Below are 14762 nucleotides of genomic sequence, written 5' to 3' on the forward strand. Positions count from 1 at the left end.
ATGTTCAACACCACTGGCAATAAAATTGGGATATCACTACACGTGTATTTGAAGAGCTAAAATAAAAAAATAGTAATGGCACAAAATTCTGGCAAGTATACAGAGAAAGAGGATCTCTCAGACACTGCCCAGGTGGGAATGCAAACTGGTGCAGTCAATCTGGAAAATGGTTGGTAGCTTCTTACAAAATTAAACATATGCTTACCACAAAATAGAAACAACAAAATTGTTTGACTGAGCACAAGAGGTGATGCATAAACTGTGGTGCATCCATAACACAGAATATTACTCAGCAATAAAAAAGAAGGTATTAATGTGCACCAGTGTTTCAAGAGCATTATGCTGAGTGAAAACAGCCAATCTCATCTGGTCACATGTTGTAAGATTCTATTTATATAGCATTCTCAAAACATCAAAATGATAGAAATGACCAAAACATTAGTAGTTGCCAGGGGTCAGTGGTGACAGAGGTGACTGTAAGAGAGAGTATGAAAGAGGTCTTTGTGGCAATAGAATAATTCTGTATCCCAACTGCTGTATTGGCTACATGTACCTACACATGTGATAAAATGACACAGAAATACACACACACACACACACACACACACACACACACACTGCACCGATGCCAATTTCCTGTTTTTGACAGTGTACTCTAATTAAGTAAAATATAACCAGGGAAAACTGGGTATAGAGTACACAGGCCTGCTCTGTATGATCTTTGCAATTGTTTTTCATTTCTGTAATTAAATAAAAAGTTAAAAAAATAAAAACCTCTACTTGAAGATCCATTAAAAAGGAAAGGAATAAAAATCTGATTTTGAAAAGCTTAATAGCATTTAACTATTTATCTACCCATATGGGTTGGATATCTGCCATAGGGATACAGGTTCAAAATCTCACTCTTCATTCTCTAAAATTTACATGCAATAAAGCATAGATTTTTTTTCACGTGTGTTCAAGAGCAGTTCTGAAAGATGAGCCGTTAGAAACTCACTAAATATGCTGCCCAAAAGAGGGAGGTTTCAAAATGCATTTGCTCTGCTCCCTTCAGAAATATGTAAAATAAGGGAACTCTTATCATTAATGTGAAGAAGCGATAGCTGTGATGGACTTGTTACATTAATAATCAAGTACCACAGTGTCTTCTCCAAGTAGCATCGTCATGGAATAAGTATGCTGCTGTGTCTTTCACAGAGCAAAGGAGAGCCACAAAGAAGTACTATGCCATAGGCTTCCCACAAGAGGGCAGTAGCTAATCGATTTTTAACAAGTGGAATTCAATCAGGGAAAATCTGCCACTAGCAAATGCCAAACTACTTTTTAAATGTATAAGGGCTATTCCCTGGCACTTACACAAGTTGAATTATTTCATCTTTCACAAATATGAAGGTTCTCCTACCACAACACACCTTCAGACAAAAATCTAAAGAAATTATTATATAATCTATAGAAAGATTCTATTATCTTTGAACATAGTTTTGCTTCCAATACCTACTCTGTTTTAACTGCTACATCTTAAAATGATTAGTTTAGAGCAGGCTTTAACAAAGCTATAGCCCACAGGACAAATCTAGCCAACTGCCTGGTTACTTTCATAATTTACGATCTTAGTATGGCTTTTATATTTTTAAATGGTTATATTTAAATGATTTTCTAAGTACTTTTACACTATCCTTGAATTTACCTCTTGACCCTTATAGCCAAAAATACTACCTGACCTCGGGGCACCTGCGTAGCTCAGTTGGTTAAGCATCCAACTTCAGCTCAGGTCATGATCTCACGGTTTGTGGGTTCGAGCCCCCATCAGGTTCTCTGCTGTCAGTTTGGAGTCTGGAGCCTGCTTCAGATTCTGTGTCTCCCTCTCTCTCTGCCCCTTCCCCATTCACTCTCTGTCTCTCTCAAAAATAAACAAACATTTAAAAAAAAACAATACTACCTGGCCTCTCAATGTACAAAAATAAATGAATGCCTCAAAATAGTTGCTGTATATTCCTATACCAAACATTAAGAACATAATAAAAGGTGAAGTATTATCCTAATATCAACATCATACAAATTGAAATCAAATGAGTATATGCCTAAAATAAGACCTATACCTTGAACAGAAGTAAATTCCATGGGTTCTCTAATGCAAAATAAAAAGAAGCTACAATTCCTGTATTGTGTGACACTTGATGTTTATACCCAGGATTTTCTATTACAAACTAATGAGAAGTCTGAAATTTATGTCAATCTCTGTAATGTATCTTGATGTATCTAACCCGTCCTTAAAACCATAACCACCACACTGATCTTAACTATCATCTTTTTTTGTCTGTACTGAGGTTTCTCAAATTTAGTCTATGATGACATTATGGACCTGATAATTCATGTGTAAAGGCTGCTGGGCCTCACTGGAGGACGTTTAAGAGCAACCCAGTGTTTACGAGTACTGCCTCTATAGCTCTAACATCCCAAAATGTCTACAGACTTTGAATATTTGTGAAAAAACCTGTTACCACAGGGAGGAGGGGCAGTATCAAACAGGCTGGGAAGCAATAACCTTCCCACTATTCTATTCTACTTGTCTAATCATTTTACACATCAGTCAGGTAATTTTTTCAATATAAATGAAATCATGACATGCCAGAATCTGAAAACTTTCAATGACTCAATGTACTCAGAAAGGGGCCTCGGGGTACCTGGCTGGCTTAGTTGGTCATGAGTTCAAGCCCAACGCTGGCTTAGTGATTATAAAAAAAAATAAGTAAACTTAAAAACAAAAAGAAAGAAAAAGATCTCATCTCTTTACCTTCCTGGCGCTTCAGCTGCTACTGCCCTGGCCCTTATTCCTCATCTCATGTCACTCACCCCCGTGAGCCTTCATCACACAGCTCTGCACAGCCCATGCCACAATTGGCAATGACTGATTTGCATTTACTCTTTAAATATCTGTCCCCTCTATGAGACTGAGCTTCATGAAGGTAGGGACTATACTCAATTAATACTTGTTGAATAACTGAATGAATGATGGTAAGAAATTCAGGCTCTTTGTTTAAATTCTCTGTTGCAACAACTTTCAAAACAGAAATAGAACATCCGAGAAAAAGTACTAGACTGAATTGTCCTCACAGTTCTTTCACTAGGGATCCCTGGCCAATTGTTTAGTCCATCTTGAAAGACTAGATTTCAGGGCCTGATGCATAGCTCTAAAATCCCATCAATCATTTAATCTCTCCTGGGAGTATCAGAATTATTCCTGAAATGAGGATGGATAGGTGGCCTGCTTCAACTTTATAGTTAAAGAAACTGACATACAAATTCCACTTGACATGCCCACCATGCTAGAACCAAATTATCTGCCTAGGAGCCTAGTACTTACTGTGCCAAATTCCACTGCCTACATATATCCTCTCTTCTTTTTGACCTATACAATCTGAATAGAGAACCTGCTGGTGAAAGGGCTTTAATCTCTTCTTTGTATTAAAACAAACATACTTCCAGAGGGCAAAGGAAGTCTCCAAAGACCATCTACCATGGGCTAAGCATTCTAAGAGAAATTCCTACCTATGATTCCAAATCAAACCGGAGGCCTCCTTAGCCAAACAAGATAAAAGGGGAAATGGGAACATTTTAAGTTAATGGGAAGGGTATTATTTAATGTAAAATCTGCAAACTTCTAAGTCTGTGGAACTTCTAAAATTCAAGTTCTTTGTTACATGATTCAGTAAAACAGGACTATTATGGGAGATCAGAAGACAGTGATGGATTAACAATGGACTATCATTAGCATGAGGGAAAAGGAAGGAAATGAGCAGAAACCTTAAAGATCATCTAGCTCAAGCCTTTAATTACAAGAAAAGCATTATTCTATGAGGTTAAATAATGCCCATAGCAATGAAAAAGGGTTTAGGATAAAAATTTAGGAGCTTCTACATTAAAAACAAAAGACACACAGCAGGACCTGAGTGGCTCAGTCAGTTGAGTGTCTGACTCGATTTTGGCTCAGGTCGTGGTCTCATGGTTCATGGGGTTGAGCCCTGAGTCCCATGTTGGGCTCTGGGCTGACAGCGTGGGGACTGCTTGGAATTCTCTCTCTCCCTCTCTGTGGCCCTCCCCCATGTGCACTCTAAAATAAATAAATAAAGTTAAAAAAAAGACACAAACTGCAGGGAGAAACTGCTTCTGTTTCCTTCAACTGTAAAATTAACTCTTTATTCCACGTAATTAATGGCATGTTTATTATTTTAACATGAAATTTAAATAAGCTCAAATATCCAATTTTCCAAAGAAGAGCAGATCAAAAGCGACCAACTAAAAGCAGGCCTTGTGATTTCAGAGACACGAACTTCCCGTACAAGTGACAGTCACCACTACTGAAAAACTGTACTTGGTAGAGCATCTCAGTATAGAGAACCACTCAGCTTAGTGGCAAACAGTTCAGTATCACAACAGGCTTGAGGTTATTACTGGAGTATCTAACACTTCAACAAGCACCATTCGGACATTTAACACAAATGATTTTTTTCTTTTTTCCTATTAATAGCAGGCTCTGCACTGTCAGCGCAGAACTTGACACAGGGCTTGATCTTATGAACCATGAGATCTTGAGCTGAGCTGAAACCGAGACTCAGAGGCTTAACCGAATGAGCCACCCAGGTGCCCCCAAAAGATGTTTGTAAATAAAGCATTCATTACATAGGGCAGTGCTGTCAAAAGGGCCTTTTCTCAAGGGTGGAAATACTTCGTGTTTGGTTTGGTGGGCACAAGCCATGTGTGGCTCTACTCAGTCCTTAAAATGTGGCTCATTGACTGAGGGACTGAACTTTTAATTTTAATTAATGTAAATGGATTAAATTTCCCCCTACTATTTAAGAATTAAAATTAAATAGTCACATGTGTCTATGGCTCCAGATGGGCCAACACAGATCTAGAGAATTTACACAGAGGAAATCCCTCACCTCTACATGAAGCTAGACAAATGCTGTACTCTGACGTCACTCTAATATGAAATTTCAGAATTTTAAGGCTCTTTAAATGCTTGGGAGAAAAAATTGTGTAATGAAAACTGAAATGACTTTTCTTCAGTAAAACATGCCCGATACATTTTCCAGAGATCCATTAAACTCAGGTTCAATTTGCTAAAATTTAGTGGCATGCCATATACTTCCAAACTGGTTAAGTACTTACATATTGTCTTCCAGACAGATTTTGGGTCCCACCACATTGGCTGCTCCACTTGCCATTTTAAAAGCAAAATGCTTTTCAGGGCAAGCTTTTGAGATTCCACATTTATATCTGGGAGGTTTGGTAGCTTTGGGGAAAAATTTTTTTTAAAAGTGTTAATAGACTCTAGAGTCCATTTGTTTCAGGTCTTAAATCAAAAAGAGCATTATGTAAAAACACAGAGATACACATCTTAAAATACATGCCTTTTTTTACCCTGAGGGTTTAAAAAAAACCTCAAAACACTGAACTTCCTACGAACCAAGCTAATAACAGACATAAACATATCAACTGATCTTGATGAAGGTATATATATTTTATCTAATTATTTTTAAGTTTATTTTTAAAATTCAGGATTGGAGAGGTTTTGAATTGTTATGTTATACTTCTAGTCCATGCATGCACAACACAGTTACCTCTAGGATAGGACCAGTCAAAAGCCTAATACATCACTGAATATCTGTTCACGTTCTAGTTCTAACAAGGAATTCTCCTTTTACAAATTTTCTGCACTTATGCTACTGAACCTAAAAACGTTAATAAAACAAAATATCCATTATGAATACTATTATATACGAAGAATATTGGGCTATTCAAATAGCAGCATCCTTATAACTTTAAAAATTTCTAAACTGATTCTGCTCACGTTGAAATATCTCCATTGTTTGAATGTAAGTGCTCATACACCTTAGATAAAATAGAATAAACCATCTGCAAAATATTGAGATGAAATACTTACAACGCACTGCCGTGTCCAATGCTGACCTTGCTAGAAAAAAAAAGAAAAAGTTATCTTTGCTAGAATAAAACTATTGGCAAGTATCCACATTTTAAACATATTTGGCACTAACAGGCCCATAAAAATGAAAGTGCTTGAATTATTGCTCAGTATACAATAAATAAAACAGAATATCACTCTAGAGGAGAAAGTAAGAAAGTAACTTCAGGCTGTAAAACTCACTATAAACAATTATGCAAAGGAATTATGGAAGGTAGTATTTTACTACTGATAAGACATTTTATTCTTATCTTTACATTTTATTTTTATATCTACTTACAAATTTAAATCCCATTCAGAAAGTTACTCTACAAATTTAACTTTTTAACTTTACTTTTCAACTTTTTGCCAGCTTTCTTGAGACATAATTGACAAGTCATAAAGTAATGAAGTCATATGTCTCAAGTCAATTATGTCTCAAGTCAATTATGTCTCAAGAAAGCTGGCAAAAACTTATATAGCATCATATAAGTTTAGGCATACAACATGTTAATTTGATACATCTATAAATTGCTAAATGATAACCATTATATATTAGCTACCACGTCCATCCCATGACATAGTTACCATTTCTTTTTTGTGGTGAGAATATTTAAGATTTACTCTCTAATCAACATTCAAGTATATGATACGGTATTATTAGCTACGATTGGACAGCTACAGTAGAACGCCAAACTTGTAAATCTTATAACTGGGAGTTCAGACCCTTTGAGCAATGTCTCCCCCTTACCTCCTTCCCAACCCCTGGTAACCCACCTTTTTACTCTGTTAGATTTCACATATACCTGATACCATACACTATTTCAAACTTCTCCTTAAATGACTTTAAACATATACTTGGTGACTATTAGGGTATTTAAAAGTGGCTGCTGCTAGGGGAGCCTGGGTGGCTCAGTTAAGTGTCAGACTTTGGCTCAGGTCATAATCTCATGGTTCGTGGGTTCAAGTCCCACGTCGGGCTCTGTGCTGACAGCTCAGAGCCTGAAGCCTACTTCAGAATCTGTGTCTCCCTCTCTCTGCCCCAATCCTGCTCATGATCTGTCTCTGTCTCTCAAAAATAATAACTGATGAACTGATCTTGGTGGTTAGGCTAGGAAATTGGGGGATGGGAAGAACACAAGATATGTTGGGGGGGAGGTATTTAATTTCTCTAAAATAGAAATGTACTGAGTATAATAAAAAAACAATTAAGGTCAGTTAACAAGACTTTTATAATTTATTGGCTCAAGTAAGCCAGAATCTTGTGATCAAATTTTAACTTTAATGAAGTAGATCTCAATCTGGCCACCTATACTTAGAGCTTTTTAAAAGCACTAGCATCTGATCCCAGCCTAGGGGATTACAGTTCAGATCATCAACAGTATTGTGGGCAGCCATTTCCTGATTTGGCTAATAAGTATGCAGTGTCATAAATATTTGCCAGCTGTCTGACTATAAATAGTCACTTGGTTTTTAGTTCTGTATTATTTTAGATGATTGAGAATTTCCTGTAAGTGCAGAACTCAAAGTGGAAAACAGAAAGTTAAAGCTGAAAAATAATATGCAAATGTTTAAAAAAAGGAAAAATGACCAAGTAAATGAAAGCTCATTAACTCTAAAAAATAAAACACTCAGAATATTACGTGCCCCTGAAGTCATAAAGGCAATGGAATAACATGGGAAAAATCTAATGACGTAATAAAGCAGAAAGCAAACGTTATTTGTATGTATGCAAAATATTCATGGATAAGGACAAAGACTTAACAAAAACAAATAACCGGTTAGTAAATTAGAGTGCAGGCACTACTGAGCTCACTCTTTCAATTTCCTTCATTATATCATAAAAGTAAGGGAAACATCATTCTAGAGGTTAGCCAGTCCGGTGCTCTCGCTTGCGTAAATAAGAAAAGGAAAAGCCCAGAGAATGATTAGCCACCAGTGATTAGCAGCATGAACACTAGACATTCTCAATCTCACTTCTGTACTGAATAAACACATATTCACAGACTCAGGTATTAAGATATTTACAGAAGAACACTATTCAAATCAGGAATTCTGGTATACCTAGCTTCCGGTAACAAGATACAGTAAAGACACTGGAATTAGAACAGGGGTATTGTCACACAACTCACTCACATATGCTGGGCAATCTATCCACCAAGTACATATGCATGCATTACTGATTTAATCATCATCTCTGTTTCAAAAATAGAGAAACTGGGAACCGAGAAGTTTACTGATTTGGTTTGTTCTAAGTCATAATTAATAATTGGCACAACTAGTTTTCAAAGTCATATCTCACTCCAGCACCCAAACTCATATTGCATTGCAAAATGGGAAATGTCTGAGGTCTTCTGATCACATGTATAAAAAACTGCTCATCCTGCTTGGATAAGGAAGCTAGAATAGAGAGCTTTTAGAATGACCCTTCTGATTAAAGAAGGTTCAAGACTGAGACAGAGTCCACAAGGACAAGGAGATTGCTAAAGTAATCTAGGTAAAAAGGGCACCTCTGTAGTCATTACAAAGGTAATGACTGTGGGTTTGAAAACAAGTCGACCAGATCAGAACAACTAAGGAAGCAACACTGATGGGATTTGGCAATGGAACAGATAGAGGGATGACGGAAAGGGAGGAATCAAGTTTACCCCCTGGGCATTTGGCTTTAGAAGCCTTCATTTCTTCATTCATACGAATCAGTGAACAAAAACACCATCTCTGCACTCATATGCTCATCATCTATTAAGGAGGTAAGGGTAGGGGACGGGTGATGAGCTCTGTGTTAGACTCGTAAATTTTACATACTTGGAGAAGATCCAAGTGGGAAAGTCTAAAAGCCAGCTCTAAATGAGATCTGAGATGAAGATATAAACTAGAAAGTTAAAAAGTGATGAGGCCACAGAGAGGTTTTACAGAGGGATGATGAGAAAATCTTTGAGATATCAATAATCAACTGATAGAGAAGAGTGTGGCTGAGGAAAGAGGGGCAGACAGAAAGCCAGGGATGAGACTGTAAAATGGTCAAATTAGTTTGCTTGTAAAACTTAAGAGATTAAAAAAAAAAACAAAACTAAATGTTACTCAACTCAAAAAATGTTACTGGGATAGGATTTTGGGAAAACCAGTTCCTTAATCAGGCTTTTAAATCCATAACATCACTCTATTTTATATTATACAAAGTATTCCATTACTTTGTAGAAGAGCAAGGAGAAAAGACACTAAAGGTTTTTTAAAAACAAATAGGAGAACAGTCCGTTAAGCATCTGACTTTCGTTCAGGTCATGATCTCATGGTTCATGAGTTCAAGCCAAGCCAGAGGCACTTCAGATCCTGGCTCTCCCTCTCTCTCTGCCCTTCCCCTGCTCTCTTTCTCTCTCTCTCAAAAAATAAACAAACTTTAAAACAAACAAAAACTCTTGTGAAAGACTTTTCTTTCCAGACCTGGTGAAAGCTAATTTTTATCTAATATTTATCAAAAGCCTTCTACTAAGCCTGCAATTCTGAGAATTTTAACACTTGGAGGCCAAACTGGTAAAATTTCACAAATAAAACAGGATATTTTCCACATGTAGAGTATGAGCACAGCACACCAGCAAAAATCCCTCCTTTCCTGCAACTTGTGATTATCAAACTACCTTGACAGCTTTAATTTTTTTAATGTTTTTCTTAACATTTATTTTTGAGAGGGGGAGAGAGAGAGAGAGAGGGAGAGAGAGGCAGGCAGAGAGAGGGAGACACAATCCAAACCAGGCTTGAGGCTCTGAGCTATCAGCACAGAGTCCAACGCAGGGCTTAAACTCATGGACTGTGAGATCATGACCTGTGAGATTGGACTCTTAACCGACTGAGCCACCCATGTGCCCCTATATACAACTTAATTTCTTTCACTATATACAACTTTTCACTTTAAGGAACAATAATACATACTTTTGATTTGATTTCTTTGGAGGGGGCAATTTTTTATGTTAAGAAAATAAGCAGCCAGGAATCATTTTATTTATTTAAAAAATTTTCAATGTTTTATTTATTATTGAGAGATAGAGACAGAGCATGAGCATTGGAGTGGCAGAGAGAGGGAGACACACAGAATCTGAAGGAGGCTCCAGGCTCTGAGCTGTCAGCACAGAGCCCAGTGCGGAACTGGAACTCACAAAGCACGAGATCATGACCTGAGCCGAAGTCGGATGCTTAACCAAGTCATCCAGGCACCCAGGAATCATTTTATTTTTACAGTGGAAAAATTATCATGAATTACTCCAGATTTAATTGTATCAAGACAAATGGAGTTTTGTATGGTTTAGATAGAACATATCTTTGTTCAGCTAAATGAGCTGACTGCTAAATCTTTTACATTAACTGAGTTTAGTTTTCACATTACCAGTTCTTTTTATGGCTTACATAATCACTGAACAATTTTTCAAAAGATGGCTGAAAAACAATGGTCTCCAATATCTACGAAATAAGCAAATATCAATTAGAATTACCTTCTTCAAGAAAAAGGTTAATGATTTAATCATTATTATCTACTCTCATCAGATGAGCTGAGAAAATGAATTGACTTGGAAGTTTTGTTTCGGATCTGGTTTCAGTCAATGAATGTCTTTCAACAAGTCAAACTACAGAAATCAGAACTATTTTGTACTTAAGTTTTTAATAACATCAAATAATTTATGTATATACAATGTTTCAGTGGTTTAAATCTCAAAGGGTAAAAAGTAATCAACTCAATAGAATAGTAAGTACTTATAGCAGCAATATGTGCAAAAACAATCCAGGCTGTGTTCAGTACCTGTATTAGCGGTTAAGTACCCAGGCTGACAAGGAACACTGTGTTAACATGCAGTCATAACTAAAACTCACAGATTGTATCCATGTTGCTATTCTGGTTGTGACACTGTGGGTAGTTTTGTAAGATGTTACCAAATGAGAAACTGTGTAAAGGGTAGGCAGGATCCCTCCATATTATTTCTCACAAATGCATGCAAATCTACAATTATCTCAAAAAGTTTTCTAAAAATCTTGTTTTTTAAAAAAATCACAATGTATTTTAATAATTTCAACTACTAATTCTTTTTTTTTTTTTTTCCCACAGATAGTTTATTGTCAAGTTGGTTTCCATATAACACCCGGTGCTCATCCCCACACAAGTGCCCTCCTCCATGCAATTCTAAGCAAAATTTTTCATTTTTCCTTTCTAGAAATAAGCTCATTTTATTTTTCCAAAACAGTACTATATAACCAACCTGAATCTAAATTTATAAAACTATCAAGTAAGCTATTATATCAACAGCAGAAAAAATGAAAAAATTCACCACCAAAAGAAATATAGTTCATCTCACGGAACCTCCCCCGACCCCCAATACACTGGTTATAAAATAATTCTAATGTTGAGTTAAACTTATTACCCTTTGGTAAATTGAGTTAGATGCTAAGCAAATGGCAAAAGACAACCATATCTCCATCTTTACTCAATTATTCTGAAATGAGAATTAAAATATAACAAACAGATTAAATTTTCACCAACTCAATAAACTGGAATCCAATAAGGTTTTGTAGACACAGTGTACAACTTCAGTTACGACAACAAAATAAACCATCCGCCCTAAGAATGAGTAAATCAAATGGCTAAAACACACACAATAAAACCTTGCAGATTCCCAACATTAGGAAAATGTTGACAACTATCCTAGTTAAAGTAGCTCAGCGTTTGTTCATAGCTGACTACCGGTGGCTTTTCAACTCACATAGCTTTAAATGAATCCCACTTTGGAAATACTCTTCTTCTCCACGTAAAAGTATTAATCCTTGGTCACCTACATTCATTTTCATTCATTTTCCATTCAATCAGCATGGACTGTCTACACATACAGCCCAGCACCAGATGCTGGGTGAAGCACCAAGATACTTCCCTCAAGATTCATTCTCTCATAAGGGGAGACAGATACATAAAAAATAGAAGAAATTCTATGATGTAAGGCAGAATAAAATCAGTGCCAAATTGAGATACTAGTACAATGCATTAAAACAAACAGTTCAAAAAAGAAGCAATACATTCTAATAGGAAAAGAGGGAGGTTCAACCATAATTTCTTTCAAGAAGGGGCATTTAGGCAGTTTTAAAAAATGAGAAGGATTAACAGATGAAGGGGGGATAAGAAAGCCATACAGTGTGAGGAACTGGCATGTGCAAGGTGGGGGTGTGGATGGACAGGGCACGTGTCTGTAGACCCTGTGCAGACTGGCACAAGTGAGCGTGAGACATGGGGGAGATGCAGAGGAGCAGCAAGAAAGCGACAAGGGCAGAGGCACAGGTTGGGGGTTTGAGTGGGACTTAGATTTTATTCTCCCGTGGTCGGAAGTACAAAGGTTCATGAGTGTTATTAAGAGAAACAGGCAGATACCTGGGATGAGAAATCGGCATGGAACATCCCTGTGATGCTTAAATAGACAGTCCAGACTGGAGATGAAGACCCAAACTAGCACAAGCGCCGTGGCTTCTCCCAAACCTCTTCTCTCTGAAAACAGGGGGCCTTTCCCCAAAATAGTTTTTTACATGTACCAATGGTCCCACTGCCTTGCTTCTCTCAAGGGTCCTCTTTCTCTTGTTTGTTCACTCTCATCCCATTGACTTGTAATTCCCTGAATCGTTGCCCAAAGCCTATAGACAAGTGAGTCTCTACATGACTTCAAAAAAGAAAAAAAATCACTCACTTTGTTTCTGCCTAAGCTACCATCCCATAACCTTCCTCCCTTACCATCAACCTTTCTTACGTGAACTGTTTCCCCAGCAACGCTGAATGAGTCCTCAGTGCCTACAGTGTTTTTCCGCTCCTTATTCGACTACACCCAGCTGTGCTCTCAAAGGACACCAGGCTGGCCTCTTAGTAGTAACAGAAGTAGACAGGCCAGAAGCAAAGTCAAATGTCACTGTACTTTGCAATGACTACTCCATGCTGGACCCTGGGTGCTTTGCTTTAAAATGGGTGCTGAAAAACAGATGGTTCAGGAGAAAAATAGCCAATGTATTGAGAGGAATGGTTGAAAGGGGGGAAATTCCATAATGAGAGAAGATGAAGACTTATAAAAAGATGGCCTGAAGGAGTGTGATTACAATTTAACTCTTTGAGAGATCATTAGTGTAGAAGTGAACTCCAGCAGATCACAGATCAGAAGACTGAAACAACTTGGGAGTATAAAAGACAGAATTCAGTGTAATACCAGAAGTGCTTTTCAGAAGTTACTGTAAGAAAAGTCACCTGAAAATGTTGACACAGAAACTGATGGTTACACATCAGAATTGTCTAAAGCCTCGATACTCAGTATGTGGTTTGTGGGTACAAACCTCAGCATCACCTGGGAGCCTGGTGGAAATGCAGCCTCTCGGGGCCCATCACAGACACTGAATCTGAACCCACAGACCAAGATTCCATGGAGATTCTTTTGACATTAAAACTGGAGACCGCTGCTGTAAGGAAGTCTTGCAACTAGATGTGGGAGGGAGTCAATGAGGTCTCGGCATCCCTTCCAAATACTAATTTATGGAAAGCCAAGCTCACTCTTCCACAGAGCTCAAAGTTGTTTCATCTGATTCCTGCCGAATGGGTGAAAACACTACTTCTGGGTTTCACAGTCTCCCTTTTCATACATAACTTTTTAAAAAATTTTTAAATGTTTATTTATTTTTAGGAGAAAGAGAGACAGAGCATGAGCAGAGACAGAGAGAGAGAGAGACAGAATTTGAAACAAGCTCCCGGGTCTGAGCTGTCAGCACAGAGCCTGACACAGGGCTCAAACCTGGGAATGAGAAGATCATGACCTGAGCCGAAGTCTGATGCTTAACTTCCTGAGCCACCCAGGTGCCCCTCAAACATAATTTTTTAATACCTAAAACAATGCTTCATCCAGAGCTTATTGTAACATTTCAGTTAACATATTTTGTTAACTTAAGAATTTTGTTGAACACTGAGTTAAGGTGGCTTACAATGGTGTGTTTACAACATAACATTAAATAAATGGGTAAAGAGAAAAATGATGCAGAAGGAATTAAATAAGGATAGGAATGCAAGATGGATTTCAATGGCTGGTATTTAAAATGCATTTTCATGACTCCACTTACTAACTGAGGGCTAGGTTTGGTTACAAGTTTTCTATCAGCTAACTCAAATACTGTGTGATAGCTCCTAGATGTTCACTCAGAATGCCATAATTAATATCCTAGACATGAATGAAACAGACCCCATTAATATATTCAGAATGGTGAACAGAAGATTCATGCTTTATACTGAATTAATTTTAAGGCTTTCTACTGTGTATTTTAGAATATTCTAAGGGATTACTTACTGATATAATTACATCTTATCTGGACATACTAACCCACAGAGTGACTCAATGTTGATAACGGGTAAAAATTTACAGACAACTAGTCAAAAATAAAATTTAAGAAAGGGAAAAATGGAACTTACCAAATAGATTTCCTAAACTTGCATCCATTTTTATTTCAAATACTTGAGAAATAACATAAAATGTCAGTAAAAATACTGCCACGGCCACCACCAACTTTGCAGCACCTAGATAAAGGGCAGAAACAATTCAGCATGCGCTTATGAGAACTTTTAGTAGTGCATTTTCATGAGAAATTTAAGTTCATAAAAAATTTCTTAAAACCAATCAAGTTTCATGTACTGGATCTTAGTTTTACTTGAGTTACAACAAAAACTGTATATACAATCCATTGAGATAAGGCGTTTTCCTAATCAAAGAATTATCAGATTGGCTGGCAACCCAGACACAAGACTGCT

At 37.2% G+C, this 14762-nt stretch overlaps 2 protein-coding genes across 2 annotated transcripts in view; one reads left to right on the plus strand and one right to left on the minus strand.

Moving 5' to 3' along the window:
- The window catches only part of WNT16 (Wnt family member 16), a 70812-nt gene that overhangs the window by 44321 nt on the left and 11729 nt on the right, over window positions 1-14762 (plus strand). The gene's annotated exons all lie outside the window — the stretch shown is intronic.
- Window positions 1-14762, minus strand: part of FAM3C (FAM3 metabolism regulating signaling molecule C) — a 56887-nt gene that overhangs the window by 25077 nt on the left and 17048 nt on the right. The window contains exons 3-5 of the mRNA XM_039222863.1: window positions 14427-14531; window positions 5948-5977; window positions 5173-5296 (exon numbers count right to left, since the gene is read on the minus strand). Coding sequence (XP_039078794.1) covers window positions 5173-5296; window positions 5948-5977; window positions 14427-14531 — 259 coding nt within the window. The remainder of the gene's footprint in view (window positions 1-5172; window positions 5297-5947; window positions 5978-14426; window positions 14532-14762) is intronic.

Source organism: Hyaena hyaena, unplaced genomic scaffold (assembly GCF_003009895.1).
Source record: "Hyaena hyaena isolate Hyena2069 unplaced genomic scaffold, ASM300989v1 scaffold_1207, whole genome shotgun sequence".
In the NCBI taxonomy this organism is placed as follows: domain Eukaryota; kingdom Metazoa; phylum Chordata; class Mammalia; order Carnivora; family Hyaenidae; genus Hyaena; species Hyaena hyaena.